The sequence below is a fragment of the Thalia democratica genome, chromosome 5 (genome assembly GCF_965202585.1).
Source record: "Thalia democratica chromosome 5, ktThaDemo2.hap1.1, whole genome shotgun sequence".
Lineage (NCBI taxonomy): Eukaryota > Metazoa > Chordata > Thaliacea > Salpida > Salpidae > Thalia > Thalia democratica.
In genome coordinates, this window is record NC_139169.1 from 79,725,506 (window position 1) to 79,741,810 (window position 16,305).

General features: G+C 24.8%; 1 protein-coding gene across 1 annotated transcript; it reads left to right on the forward strand.

The window, feature by feature from the left end:
* Positions 1–2,470: 2,470 nt before the first annotated feature.
* LOC145835496 (pre-mRNA-splicing factor ISY1 homolog) lies at positions 2,471–12,799 on the forward strand. Its single transcript, XM_082943128.1, has 8 exons — positions 2,471–2,524; positions 6,386–6,408; positions 9,201–9,380; positions 9,864–10,019; positions 10,785–10,840; positions 11,091–11,308; positions 11,576–11,694; positions 12,370–12,799. The coding sequence occupies exons 1-8, from the start codon at positions 2,522–2,524 to the stop codon at positions 12,428–12,430; spliced, it is 816 nt and encodes a 271-aa protein (XP_082799254.1). The 5' UTR covers positions 2,471–2,521; the 3' UTR covers positions 12,431–12,799.
* The last annotated feature ends 3,506 nt before the right edge of the window (positions 12,800–16,305 follow it).

Consider the following 16,305-nt stretch of genomic DNA (forward strand, 5'->3'; position numbering starts at 1 on the left):
ATTTTTTTTAGTTATTATATGACCTATGCAAGTTTTACGTAAATTTTCACAATTTCAGGGATTTCTGGCTCAAGTGCTATGAACTATGCAGATTTTTTTTAACTATTCTGATGTCTTGGTATTTTTGATAGAAACTTTTGTAATAATGGTTTAATAATTTCAAGTTTTTGCTATACTATTTTTCAAATAAGTAAAAAACCCTACACTTTTAGTAATAATTTTTATACCCAAGTAAAAAGTCACAAACTTGTAAACTAAGGATTTTTTTTTATAAATTAATATTTCAGCCAATTAATAAGATTTTGAGATCCTGAGTTACAATAAATATCTAAAACCAAACAAAGGTCTAGGGAAACATTTAAGCTTAGCTTAACTTTACAAACTATATTTAAACAGAAAACTGGTAAAAAAGCTTGAGGCTACTTAAAAGAAAACTACTTTAGAAACATATAAAAACCAATGAAAACTGGTATTTAAGCTGAATACTACAATGAATAAAAACTATGAATAAAATGTATAATACGTGAGTAAAGCTTGTTAATAAGTACTAATAAACTGTTTTATCTAACGAATAAAATTTTAAACATTAGTTTTGTATAAAAGGGGCGTTTTTCAAATGGTTACCTATTTTCTGTGCGACCCCTGAAAAAAAAGCAATTGAGTATGGTTTTGTGTTAAAATGTTGTGATAAAACTAATATCTTTACTTAATATTTTAATATAAAGTAAAGTTTAAATTCATTTTAACTTCACAATGAGAGGGTAAACTTTCACATTGTTAATAAAAACAATATTTGTGTTTATCTCTGAAGTATTTTACTTAAAATTTAAGAATTGAGCAACTAATCAAGATTTCACATTCTATTTTACTGGTCAAATTGTTGAAAGATTATTTTATATACCTGAAAACTTTTTGACAGATATGTAATTTTCTAAAGTGTAATATTAAAAGCTACTCAAAACATTTTCTATTATTGAACAATAAAATTGCGCAACCCCACTGAAACAAACACTGTTGTATGCGTCTGTGAACAAGTTGGGTTGCGCAATTTTAAAACAAACACGCCCCTGTTGTAAGCGTCGGCTGCAATTCTATTGTCGCTACTGATTGGCTGACACTTTGTTTTAAGTTTAAGTAATAAAACTTATTATCGGTTCATTTTTTATATACTTGGGTAAAGTGTAGATTATAAATTTTAGGTAATTAGGATTTAAATGTTCTTAACATTCTGCTGTATCATCAGTTTACCTCATTTTCATAAATTTGCATAATGTTATGAATAAAAACATTTCCAAAAACTTACTGTTGCAGCCGAGCCGACCCCTGTTATATTTAAACAAAGTTACAAATTGGATAAAAGTTGTGGAAAATTTTACAAGTCTATTAAACGCAAACGAAAAACTAAAATGCTTAAATAAATTTAGTCTTACTGCCTAGTCTTCAAAAAGACCTTTCGATCATCAATTTAGGCACCAATTAGCATTAACAATAGTAAAGTTAAAACATCATTTAAATAATGCTATAAAACAAGTTTGTCACTAAAGTAGTAGTAAAGTAGCTTTTTTTCGTACTTGAAAATCTATAACCACAAAGATTTTGTCTAACTGCCTTTGTTTAACACATTAGTTTGAAATAAAGAAACTGCGTCAGTATTAAGTACATTGAGTATATTGTAAATTTTTATTTAAAATAAAGAAAATTTGGGTGCTATTTATAATTATTGTTTGAAAATAGTATACTTTAAAAGTTTTAATTTTGAGTGACAACTTATTAAGTAATTTTTCTCTTAGTTAGTATCTCTGCTCTTCACTTTAAACAAAAGGGTTACTTTAGTTTAAATAGCTTTTTCGCAATTTTAAAAAGAATTCCAAATTTTAGGTCCAATTATTTTGCAAGTTTTACTTCAACTCATAGCACTTGAGCCAGAAATCCCTCGAATTATGTAAATTTATTGAAAACTTGCATAGGTCATATAATAAGAAAAAAAAATTGGAAAAACTAATATTTCCTTAATATAAAACTTAGTTATACAAGAATGTTGATAAAAACTTTCAAAACATTTATATTTTTGCAGTAAAGCTATGATAAATTTGAACATTTTGAAAATTTTTATTTGGGGATATATTGTTAAAAAAATTAAAGGAAAACAAAAATTAATCATAAGAAAGTTAGTTTTCTAGCTTAAGAAAGTTAAAAAAAAAATCTTGTTTTATTATCGGAGAAGAGCTAAAATGATAGAAAAAACTAAAAATACGTTGGATTTTATACTAAATTCAAACAAGACAAGAAAAATATTTGGATCTAAAATTTGGACATTTTTGAAATTTTGCAAAAAAAGCTGTTCTAGCCAAAGTAACCTTTAAATTTACATTTTGACATACTGTTTTGAATACTAAATATAGTATTAGGCTAAATCATAGTTACAGAATTTAAACTTCGAAAAATTCCCTTTGCACATTATAACAAAAAAAGTTTATTTATTAATCAATCTATTGACTTGGAACAAAAAAATATCTAAAAAATGGTTGGTATTACTTAATTTTTATATCACAATAGTTATTAACTTAGTTATAACAATTTTAAGAATAATTAAAAATTTCCTAATTTTATAAGTCTAACAAATGTATTTATTTTTTAATTGCTTCTTTCTTAAAATAAACAAAAATTCTTAATATTTAAGTTCTGTTACTAATGATATTTATAAAATGAAATTGAAAAATATAATATTAAGCTAGTCATGGTTACTATTATTTTGCTCATTCTTTTTTAAAATTAACAATAGTTGTTAATTAAGTTGTTATGTTTTTTTTTTGTATATTTGTCAACAACTGTGTTTTGATCTTTCAACTCAGAAAGCTGTCACCTCTTATGCCATCAGGCCTTAAAATTTATTTAACATTGTTTGCCGTTCTAGAAATAAATAGTAAGGGCTTTTGCAATTTCCTGAAATTAGTAAAATTTTTAGGCTCTAAAAAATTTCAAGTCATTTAGGTGGCCATTTTACCTGAAAACTTGGAAAAATTTGGAATTTCTGATGTTTAACTACCTACAAAAAAAATTCCAACAGTTTTTATAAAGAGTATGATAAATTATTGATAAGATAAACAATAACTGTTACTCCTAACCTTTTTATGTTATGTTTTTTTCAGAGTTTTATTTAAAATACATTTTAATTAGCTTTTCAGTAACATTGTGCAATAGAGCAAAAGTGATTATGCCTAATACAGTAGAATAGTTAAAGTTTGTAATAAGATGAGACAAAAAAGCATTAAAACTAAAAAGAAAATAAGAAACGCTGGAAGAAATTGAGTGGTCACCTTAAGTACTAAAGAGTACTTAAAACAACTTAAGAGAGTTATTTTAAAGCAGATTTCAGCATTGTTTTCTGAATGATATGAAATTTGATTATTTTTATACTCTTAGTAGGAGAACTGGTGAAATATGCACAAAAACAAAATTATACAAGGGGACTAAATAGCACAATAACAATTTTGCACCAAGGGTCGATTTTGCACAAGAGTAAATAAAAAATGTATAAAAAAACAAAAAAATAAAACTGAAAGATAAATTAATAAAATAATTAAAAAAAGGTTACAGACCGAGGGTAAGGATTAGGTGTAACAGTGATAGTAAAATAAAAAAATAAATTGAATAAGATAAAAATATAAATTGATTGAAAAATTAATAAACAAAACTAAATAAAAATTCAACCCGTGCAAAATTGTCTGCTTGTGCAAAAATTTCCCCTCGTGCAAAAGTGTCTTTGTGCATAAGTTCTTTTTTCTTGGTGCAATTTGAGTCCCCTAGCAAAAGTATCTTTGTGCAATTTTGTCCGCTTGTGCAAATTTGACACCTACCATTCAGTAGATGTTTGTTTTTGTACATATATTTCAATTTCTATTCATAGTAGTTTAAAAATATAGTTTTGCGCACATCAGATAGTTTCATTTAAACTGTTTTATTAGTAAAGAATATATTTTAAAGGCTGTTATAAATATTTTTCTCTGTACACTTCAATATTTTTTTGTATTTAATGGTTTAAGGGTATAGGGGGGTCCACCTTGATTTTTACAAGCTGATCTTATAGAGTTTTTTCTGAGCTAACAAAAGTTTGTAGCCATTAAAAAAAAATCAAATTAGTTTTTGAGATATAAGCAATCGAAGTTGGTGACCTCAATAGTTTCCTAATAGAAATCCCAAACTTTAAAACGCAAAATAAGACTATTTCATTAAAAATCTATCTCCTCCTTCATTTTTAACCATTCTTCTCTAAATTTCCCTAGAAAGTCCATTATTAAATTTAAAAAAGATTAAAAGCAGGAATTTTTTTAACTTTGAAAAATAAAATTTTTATTAGAAAAATCACAATATTTTTGTATTTATATCTAAAATTTTTATTTTTTAATATTTTTAAATAAAATAATAGTTTTTGAAAACGCAACTATCAAAGTCTTTTAAATTATAAAAGGAACATTCCCTGAAAGTTTGAGGTCTCTAGCTCAAAAAATTAAGAAGAAGATATATTTTTAGTAACTTTTAAAAATTTAAAGAAAAATGAGCTCAAAAAATTTGCAGTTCATAAGTTTGTATCGAAAACTTTTAACAAAAATACCAATATCTCAAAAGTTTAATAATAATATTTAATTCTATAAAAACTGGTTGGTAAATGTACTTAAAGCTTTCATATAAGAGTCAATGTTGTTTATGATAAAAAAATTGACACCCCTATGCCCTATTTAGTTTTTTCAAACAGTTTTAATTAAACTTATTCTAACTCATGTTAGTTTTTCTTTGCCTTATAGACTCTGAACACTAATCAAAGTAAGAAATACTTAAGCTTGCTTTTTTTGTTTGAATAGGTTGAGAACTTTGATTATTAAAAAAACATTGTAAAATTGCTAAGTATTAATAGCTGTTTTTTGTAATTTTTAACTGGAAGTAACTAGTATTTTTATTCAGATTTTTTTTACAAACATGTATTCAACCAGATTCAATAAATGAGTCGCAGCTAGGTGGTACATATTAGGATTTAAAACTGGTTCAGGATAATAGAAGTTTTATTCAGTTCAAATTGTTCTGATAATTTTAAGTACTAATATGACAGTGTGAGTAACCTTAAAAAATTTTAGTGATTATTACACGCATTTATATTTTTTAAAATGATAAAAATGTGCAGTTTTTACAATGATCTATTATCTACAGAAGCTTTACTAATTAAAAAACTTCAACCAAATTTGAATAATCAGCTTGGTCCTGATAAAGGATCAAGAGATAAAGGATTAAGATATTTAAATAACACATTTTGTTTTAATTAATTTTATAGTTAAAATTACTTATTGTTTAATTAATTGTGTTTTTTTATCAAGTATTTAGTTTTACTCTATATATATTGTTTTTAGTTAATTTGTGAGTGTTAAGTATTTTTGACAAGGGAATTTGTGAGTTCCAAAAGAGCTTAAATTGTTAATAAATTATATAAAAGAAAAATTCTTGTGTCTTGCAATAAAATGGTATTTAAATATTTTTAGTTGGTATGTTTCATTTTAGTATTAAGTGTCACAATTTGTTAAATACTGATTTGATGTTTTAAATGATTTTCATAATACTCTTATTGGGCTTAAAGGGTTGTTGCCACACACTCTGGAAGTTTTTGAAAGTCCTACGATGACTCAGGACACCTCAAGATATTTTGAATTTTTTAAAAAATCAGGCTTACTCAGGGTAGTTTAGTTTAATATGAAAAACTGAGGATGGTTATAGGTTTTTTATTATTAAATTGTTACTAATATTACTATTTTTATTAATTTTTTTAATAAAGATGTGTTGAAAACTTTAGTCAACAAGTAAGCTGAAAGTTTTTGTTGTTAAACCTAGATTTTTTGAAATGAAGAAAAATATTTATTTTAGCTTGAAAGCTATTATAATTAATCACTGAAAGGTTTAATCTATAAAATATCAATAGTTTAATGTCTAAAATTAACTGTTTTAATGCTATTGTTCATTATAGATATCTGTTTACAATTTAGAATGATACAAAGTTGTTTCAAATTTGGCAGAACTAAATAGTTATTATAAAAGTTGATTTAAAAGTTTGCAGTAAAATTAAAATAAATACTTGTATCATGTTATGACACAATGTAATATTCAATATTTTGAAATAAATATTGATTAACTGAAAACTTTATGTTTAATAATTAAAAATATATTTGCAACTGGTTTTTTATAAAACTATTTACAAGTTAACATTGTTACAAAAATTAGTGTTCCTATTTTGCATTTTTTTCATGAGTTCAGTTATAAGCTTTCTGAAATTTTTGTACTAAAAGTTTTTAAATTATTATAATGTCTGGTTTATTCTCTGTAACTAACATTGTTATATTTTCAGGCAAGAAGTGCAGAAAAAGCTATGTAAGTTGAATTATTTTATTTGTTCATTAAACATATATTTTTGTTATTATACTTAATAATCAAAGCTAATTTTGTAACATTCTGATGTACACTTTTGAACAAAATTTTAACAAAAATAATTCTAGTATGCTTATATATATATATATTTAAACTGTTGTATTTTAAGTATGTATTTAAGCTTTTATTCATAAGCAATTCTAATTCTTTTTCGAAGTATTAATATATAATTTTAAAAGAAGACAGCTCTATATTTATTTAAATTGATAGATGTATAATATAATAAAAAATAACATTATTTTAACATTTTAATGTTTAAAAAACACTCATGTTAAGATATTATGGTAAATTTCATAATTTATCATTCAAGAGTAGTATTTAAAATGTATTAAATTACCGAATAAATTTTTGTTTTATTACGGTTTTCAAAAAACTTAAAATCGTTAAAAACCTGGAACTTGATAATTTAGGCTAAAAAAAAATCTTGAAAAACCTGAAGTTTGAGAGTTTTTTTTTTAAAGATTCAATTAAAAAAAAATCACCTAAAAAGCTGCAATTAAAAATAGTTTTTTAATGTAAAATAATTACATTTTGATTACACAAAATTATTTGTCATGTAGACATTTGTTATTATTTTTAACTATTTTTGATTAAAATACACACTTAAAGTAGCTTTACAAAGTATTTTCAATGTGTTACAGGGTTCGTGCGCGTCAGGCTAAATCAGTTTTTTTGTTTAAATATTTGAGAATCTCAGTTTTTCTCAGTTCAAATGCTTGAAAATTTTTGATAAAAATAAGTTGAGAAATCTTTTTAAGATAAAATTGAGATGTAAATTTATTTCTAAATGAAGATTTAGTTATTAAAGACAAAATCAGTGAATATTTGTAAAATTTTGTTTAATCTCTAAAATTTTTTAAGAATCTTCATTATTTTGTTTTGAGTAGGTTATATACGTCATAATTATGAAAATTCATAAAAAACTACAGTTTAGTTCAATAACTTGGCTGTTTGTTTAAATTTCAATACTCGTGTAAGCGTTTCATTTTAAATTTTAATCAAACACAACAATGCGCGTCATTTTAATATAAATTTTCTGGTTATGTTTTTGCTTAGTGTTAAGGGCATAGGGGGGGGGTAAACACCCTTTTTTGGTTTTTGATCTTATTTTATATAGTTTTTACTAAGCTACAACATGCTTTTTACAGATTTGAAAAATTCAAAATAATTTTTGAGATATAGCCAGTCAAAGTCGGAGGCAACAATAGGATCCTTATGGGAGGCGCAAACTAAAACAGCAAATAACTAAAAATCACTAAAAATCTATCTCCTCTTACGTTTTTTGAGATAATTACCTCAAATTTTTAGGAAATGTTCCTTGCAGTATTTAGAAAATTCTGTCGGAAGGAATTTTAAAAAAATTATTAAAAAAAATTTTATAATAAAAAAACAAAAAAAAAACTGTTTTTTTTGTTTATTTTTTATATAATTTTTTTAATTTTTCTTTTTTTTTAAATTCCTTCCGACAGAATTTTCTAAATATATTAAGGAACACTTCCTGAAATTTTGAGGTAGTTTTCTCAAAAAACGTAGGAGAAGATAGATTTTTAGTGAAATAGTCTATTTTTGCCATTTTAGTTTGCGCCTCCCATAAGAAACCTATTGTCGGCTCCGACTTTGACCGGCTATATCTCAAAAATTATTTTGAATTTTTTTAAATCTGTAAAAAGCATCTTGTAGCTTAGTAAAAACTATATAAAATAAGATCAAAAACTAAAAAAGGGTGTTTACCCCCCCCCTATGCCCTTAATTAAATTGAACAATTGTGTTTGTAATATATATTAAATTTTTACATTAGTAATAGATTAGATATAATACTTATTTTAAAACTTATCACTGAATTTGTTATGTTAAGGGAATAGGGGAGGTCAATCACCTTTTTTACAATTTAGTCTTATTTTATTGAGTTGTAACTAAGCTATGAGTTGTTTTTTGCAGATTTTTAAAGCTCAAAATATTTTGAGATAAAGCTGATTGAAGTCTGAGACTACAATAGTACTAATCAAGACTCCCCAATACCTAAAATGACTTCTAAAGGGGATTTTCCTTACTTTAAGAAAATGTCAGGCTAGATTGGTCTCAGTCAGGCTAAATAAAAAAAATTCGCGCACGAACCCTGGTGTTATACTACAGTTTTTCACTTTTATACCAAAAACTTGTATTTTCAAACACCTGGAAGAAATTACTTAAAAACCTTTGCCGACCTATCTAAATTAAACTTTTTTTTAAAATTTAATGCAAGTTTTAAATCTGATTATTAAAGTATCTTATTAATCAGAAAATAATATTTTTTGAATAAGTAAGTATTTAAAGTTATACAAAATTGTCTACATACAAATCCTTTTGTTGTCTTGTAACAGTGAAAATTAAAAATAAACTTCAACTCCCATAACTAGTGAATGAGAATAAAACCAATTTAATAAAAACTTAAGTTATTTTAAAATATTTGGTTGTTTATTACTTGTTTTAACCTTTTAACAATTAGTTTAACAAACTAATGACTAATATTCAAGTTTTTTTTTCAAAACACAACTATTTTTCTAGTTAACTAAACATGAATAATAATGAAGTTATTGAAAAAACAAAGCATATTTAAAATAGTTTACAGATAAATACTTTTCATTTCAAGTTAAAAAAAATCAGCTTTGTTTAGTTTTAACTTAAATTAAAACTACACTTAATTGACACTAAACGGGACTTTATATAATAACTATAATACTTAAATAATTGTTCAGGACAGCGTTGGCTCGTTGGAGAAGGATGAAGATGGAGGAAGGGCAGATCATAGAGAGGAGGCCGTACCTGGCAACCGAGTGCACAAACCTGCACAAGTGTGAGAAGTGGAGAAGGCAGATACTGGGGGAGATATCAAGGAAGGTTTCGCAGATTCAAAACGCTGGTCTGCCTGAGTTTCAGTTAGTTAATGATATTAATTATTAATCAAATATTAAAATTTAGACTAGGTTTTTCATAAAGTAAGGTTGTAACTTTGAAAAGCTTTCAGTTTTATCTGCCAAAATATTAAATTTTCTACCGTAAATGTTCAGACAAAAAAAAAAGGTTTTATGTAATTTTTAAATCTTTGAGATTTGTAGTTGGTTTCAAAATTTTCTTTGTAAAAGATTGTAAAACTTTGACAATGTCAGTATTATAACAAGCTTTCGTTCTTTTCTCTTTTTTTTCTGTATTTGAATTCTTCATAAATAAACTAAGTTGTTGCCTTAGCTCCTAATTTCTCGAATATGTATAAATCTTTTTTTATTTTATAAAATGTTTAAAAAATATTGTCTAAAGATTGTTTATTTTGTTTCCTTAATCGTTTTACAAAACACATTAAATTAGGAAGACTATTAGTTTTATTGTTCCAATATGAATTTTACTAATTTCATTTCATACAGAGTACGTGATTTGAACGACGAGATCAACAAACTGATCAGGGAAAAGGGACACTGGGAAGACCAGATTAAATTTCTTGGCGGGACGGACTATCGGAAGGTCGGTCCAAAAATGCTGGACCACGACGGTAAAGAGGTGCCTGGTAATAGGGGATATAAGTTAGTTAATTTTTTATTTATTTAATTCTACAATTATAATGTTATTTGTTCATTTGTATACATAATATTTGTGATGGTAGAAAGAGATCAATTAGTTAATAGATTTTTTGATGTAAAATTTTAGAGTTGTAATAACTTTTTTGGTTTTTTATTTCAAGCTACTATAAATTGCTGAAATATTACAAGTTAATTCTCTGATTGGAAAACACTTAAAAATTATTTTGCAATTAAAAAATAATAATAATATTCTGTCGTTTCAAAAAGTTATGATGTAGTGAATGAATACATATCACAACTCACAAGTAAATTAAAAATTGTGTTGTGTTTAGTATAAGTGTTAAAAGTTCTCCCTGATGTAGTAAAGAACCTTTACTTATATCTGCTCAATTTAAAACTATAAAGTTACATTTAAGATATAGTTTTAGATGTGTGATTTTGTTTATAATAATTGCAATTACATTGAATTACATATATTTATAATTGTATTAGGAACATCAATTGTAATTTAAAAACTAAAAGTAAGAGATGTTTACCTGATTGTTCTATTGTTCCTACTCTTAGTAAGTTGGTTACAAATACAAAAATAACTTAATAATTAGTTGATTGTTTTATTCAAATAAGGTTGTTAGCTAATTAAACTAAATTGTCATTACAAATAGTCAGAACTGTAAATGGAGACTAGTTGTAAAAGATAATTTATATAAAGATAAAGGATTGAAGTGTTTGAAAAACTTCAAATTCGTTAATATACTTTTAAATTTTTAGATATTTCGGAGCTGCTAAAGATCTACCAGGTGTTCGAGAAATATTAATAAATAAAGGTTTGTTTATAATTATATTGTGAAATAAATTTTGAGAAATATTAATAAATAAAGGTTTGTTTATAATTATATTGTGAAATAAATTTTGAGAAATACTAATAAATAAAGGTTTGTTTATTAAGATATTAAGAATCTAATATATAAAAGTTTTCACAATAGAAAGATTTCATCCAATAAATAACAAAATAAAAATTAACTACTCATTAAAAATAATATTTTTATCATTCGTACTAATTATGACGTCACACAGGACCTGCAAAGACGCGGAAGACGCGGGGCCAGCTGATGAAGGGGATAGACGCGGATTACTATGGTTACCGGGACGAGGACGACGGGGTGATCGTTCCCCTGGAGACGCAGGTGGAGAAGGTTGCCGTGGAAACGGCGGTGGAGAAGTGGGAGGCGAGCGGGGAAAACCGGAACGTGAAAATAAACGAGGAACCGGTCATTATGGATGACACTTATGAGGTTTGAAAATTTAATTATTTATTTTATTTATTTATTTCAAATCGTGTTTCTTCAAATAATTACCTTGTATTTAAAAAAATATTTTGCTTGAAATGTTTTTAATTCATAATAGTATAAATATCCAGGTTATTTTGAAACTGTTTGTCATGCAGCGATACATTTTTAACATCCAGGACAACTGAAACTTTAACCCCTAACGTGAAGACTTATAATTTTAATTTTTTCTTTCTTCCACCTGTTATTTAAATTTAATATTATTTGTTACAGTTTAGAGAGGTTGAAACGATGGAAGGACTTCGCCCGTTCGTGGCCCACGTTCCAGTTCCGACACAGGAAGACGTCAAGGACGCCATCCTTAGAAAGAAGAAGAGAGAACTGCTCCAGAGGTAAAATATTGAAAACTTTTAAATTTTTATATAGTAACCGAAGTACTCAGGGTTGCCACTTTACCTTAAAAAACCTGGAATTTGACAATTTAGGTAAAAAAAACCTAGAATTTTAGAAATTTTGAAAAAAGCTTGAAATTAAAAACAATTTTCACATGTTCAGTAGTAGAATTTCGATTTGACTCAAAAAATCTAAATTAAAGTTTATGAAATTTTGTTATAATCAATTTTTATTCTTTTTAACATACTTAAAGTAGCTTTACAATATCTTTTCAATGTTTTTATACTATTTTACACAGTTTCTTACCTTAAACTTAAATTTAAATTAAAAATAGACCCAAAAATGTGTACTTTTAAAAACCTGGAAGAAATTTGGAATAGAAAACGAGTGGCAACCCGGTGTACTAAAATAATTTTTTTTTTCTGGTAAACAATTTAGAACACTTATATATTGATTTTAAGTAGTAAAAGTGTTTGAAAATTATTGGTTTAAATAATAATTATATTTTAAAAGGCTCGTTGACAATGTATTTAATATAAACAATTTAACTTAAAAGTCTTATAAAAAAGTTGGAAGTGCAACATTTTTAATAATAAAAATTACTTCAACATATTAAACAATTAAATAAAAAATAGATGGTATGAAGTATATTAAATAATTATTATTTTTCAAAGGTATGTCAATGAGGATTTAAAAGAACAAATGGAACAAGCAAAAGTCATCGCCAATATGTAGTAAAAAATAGTTATCAGAAATGTGAAGAAAAATATTGATAGATTGAAGAAATATCAAGTTGTACATTTTACTGACGAATAAGTCTCTCATGGCTTTAATGGAGAGCTCTTGTTTCTTCTTAGATAATTTTTCTTTTATTGTGGCTTTTTGTGTACTTCTTTTGTTGTTGTTTTTTATGGATTATAAGTTTTTAAATAGCATACAAATTACCATATTTTTAAAGGGTTAACTTTTTTTTTCCTTAAAATATAAATTATAGTGCTTATATTATAAAAAGATTATGTTTTTAAAGTGAGCTATAAGTAGTTATTATTACAAAATTCCATCAAAGTTTTGCTGTTTATTTATATTTAATACAACAAAAAGATTTTGAACATTAAGGAAACTACATTAGTGTTTTTTTTATTCAAATACATTTGTTTTTTTGTTTCAAATAACGATTTCTCTCTACATTTGCAAAAATAAGTAATTTTAAATTATTTTATATATAAATTGAAAATAAAGTAAATTTTATTTTTACTTCAAGTAAGTAGAAAGTTGAATAATGTTTATAAAATAAAGTATAATTTCCTGCTTATAAAAACTGAGTAAATTGAAAAATAATAAACATGTATTCTGTTAAAACAAATAACTGAATATAATGTAAGAGAGCTAGTTATTAGCAATTTAAAACATTTTAAACAACCTAATATATTTGCTTTTTATTCAGTATCAATTTTTTGACTTTTCGACATCTATCGACTTAAATTGATATATTTTCAAATTTAATTTGTAGTTATAAAGTTTTAAGTACTGTTTTAGAAATCTTTTGAATTTGTTATAGTTAGTATACAAAGTATTATGACAAGATTGTTTAACAAAAAGTTTCGCCCGATAATATGTATATATAATATGTATACACCTGGTAGGTCTGAAAAAGAAATTTTGAATTAAAATAAGCCAAATGAATTAAACTATTATCAGATCCAAATTTTTCAACGGTCTTATGCTACAAACCCCTTATATTTTAACTTGCTCAAGTAACACTACAGTTATCTTCGAAAGATTTTTGTTTTCAAGTCACTTATAAAATCTTATAATAATAAGTGTAAAATTTATTCTTTCAAAATTTACCATCAGAAATTAAATCAGTAAACAAAGTTTCTCTTAATGTGCTCATCAGCACTTACATTAAAATCTTATTCGAATATAATCTATAATCAGAACTATTCTAATTGAAAAGAATTTAGGATGAGGTCAAAACGTTGTTTGCTGATTTAAAATTTATAAAAATAAATTATATTAGTTCTGTTTATTAAGTAGAGATACCTGTTCATTGTTTTTTTTTAAACATAAATAATAAAAGATATAGTAGAATGAAAATTCAACAGATTTAAAATGGATTTTGTTTTGTTCATGGCAGTTTCACGAGTACTATTTTGTGTTTGATGTAAAGAAACAAAGTTTGTTTAAAAGTCTTAGTGAAAGATAATTTGTTCCATGTAAAACTAGATAATCTATAAATAATAAATAGATCTTGCTTCAAATATTGTTTTTCTTTTATTAGTATTTTAATGTATTTCGGTTAGGTGTCAAAAACACTGTATTTACCAATCTATCAGGAAACTAAATAATAGCAAAACTTATTCTAAGTTTTAAAAATTGTATTTTAGTTCAGTACTTTTTAATTGATAAAAAATTTCTGTGCTAAAGTAATTTTTACCATGAAAAAGTTTTTTAATCTTTTTACACTATTTATCACTATAATATATTTCTACTTTCCAAGAATGTACTTCGTGAAAATGTGCAAATATTTGAAGTAAACTTTTTAATAAAAGTTTGTTGAAAATATTAATTAATTATTGCTATTTCAATTCTAGCCGACATTTTTAAATAGATATTTGATACCAAAGCTTTGAAGATTTTTAATTTTTAGAGACTTGCATACGTTAAAAAAAGGTTTTGTTGAAACAAAAAGTTATAACTGCGATAAAAATTAATGTGAGCTGTTTTTCCTAATAATAAACAATGAACTTTACCGCAAGATCAGCAACAACAGCATTCCAGACAATTCTACGACCGGTTTCGTCCTAATTAGGAGTCATCAGGCAGGAAAAGTCGCGAGAAACCGCTATTGTGATCTAAACAAGCGGGCTTAAGTACAAAGTAGACCGTTTGTGGGTAAAGTTGAAAAAATGACACATTCCTGCCTGATGAGTTCTTATTAGGACGAAACCGGTCGTAGGATTGTCTCGGATGCTATTGTTCTTGATCTTGCGGTAAAGTTCATTGATTATTATCGATGGCATCTCAACTTAGTTGATGATGGCCGAAATAAATACTGGCTATTTATCTTAAGTAAGAATTGTTGTAAAATTAGCACAAAAAATATATTTTTATTTCTTATTAAACTTACTTAACGTTTTTTTACTGAATTGAAACTTAAGTTTATCAAATTAAATTACAAAAAAAATAGTTCATAGTACTTAAAGGTAAGAAACATGTCTATATTAACTCTTTAAAAAGTTTGGTTTTGAGAACAGACAAAACTCTGAAAAATTATTTTGATAATAAACGTTTGTTCTCAATGTATATATATTTTTTTGTATTACAATTAACACAAAATGTTCATTTTATTGACTCTATTGTGTGTTATAAAACTTTATGATTTTAAATTTTTGTTATCATTAAAATGTCTGAACTTAGCTGTAGTTCTAAATATTTAAGTCTATACTTCTAAAAAGAAAGTAAACAAAGTATACTTATAGAATTAAAAATAATTGAAAAGTAAAAATAAGTTTTGAGAGTTTAAACGATTGTGATTTTTTTATAATCTAAACAAATAATCATTATATTTAAACAAAGTGAAATTATTATAAAACTAAAAAACAATGTTTTCAATTATTTTTGAGCTTCAAAAGTTTTTTAAACAATAAAATAATACTGAAACCTAAATTACTAAATCTTTAATCATGTTGTAACTTTTTATAGTTGTAAAGTTGTTAAACGTTACTTTAAATATTAATGATTAGTACTAGCTGAAATATTTTAACTCTTAAATATTTTATGTCAAGTTAGTTCTTTTTAGAATTTTTGGGTTATATAAACTAAAAAGCACAATAGTAAACAGTATTGTATAAAATAGCTTTTAAAAGCTTTAGTTAGACTTTTTTAACACAGGCAATTAAAATTTGCTTTAATGTTTAAAACTTTATGATATTGGTTTTAAATTAGTAAGCTTAGTCTTATTTAAATAAAATGCTAAAATCATTTCTTTAGTTAAAATAAAACGTTTAAAATAAGTAATTAGTATTCAATTAAATTAGTATTTTAAAAAAATACATGTTTTAAATATACAACATTCATTTTAATAAATATTTACTGACTAAAACATTAAAAATTTTAACTTTCTAAAGATTTGTACATATAAAAAAATTTTGCACGTTTAGCTAGCTTACTGTTTCGATTATAATTTTATTTGTAAAACTCAAGCAAAAACTGAACATTTAACAAAAACATCTTTAAATTTTAAAAAATGTTTTCAAGCAAGTTTGTAATAATGTATGAGGTTTAGTATAGTCAAAACTATCTAACAAAAGAAATTATTCAAGATATTTTAACAGATAAATCGTAACACTCTAATTTGGAAGTATTTGGTATTTACAAATTTATTGTTTTATTTTAAAAATATATACGTCTTTCAAAAAATACTAGACAAATTTGTTTTTTGTAACTAGATAATACATAAACTAGTTGTTTAGGTCAATTTAATAAGAAAACCAACTAGTAATTAGAATAAGTAATTCAGTTAAAACCACAAAAAAAGAATAATAATTTTATTTAGTCAAGATGAATCCAGCGAAAAGGCTCTTTGTATGTTTTTTGTTTACAAAACT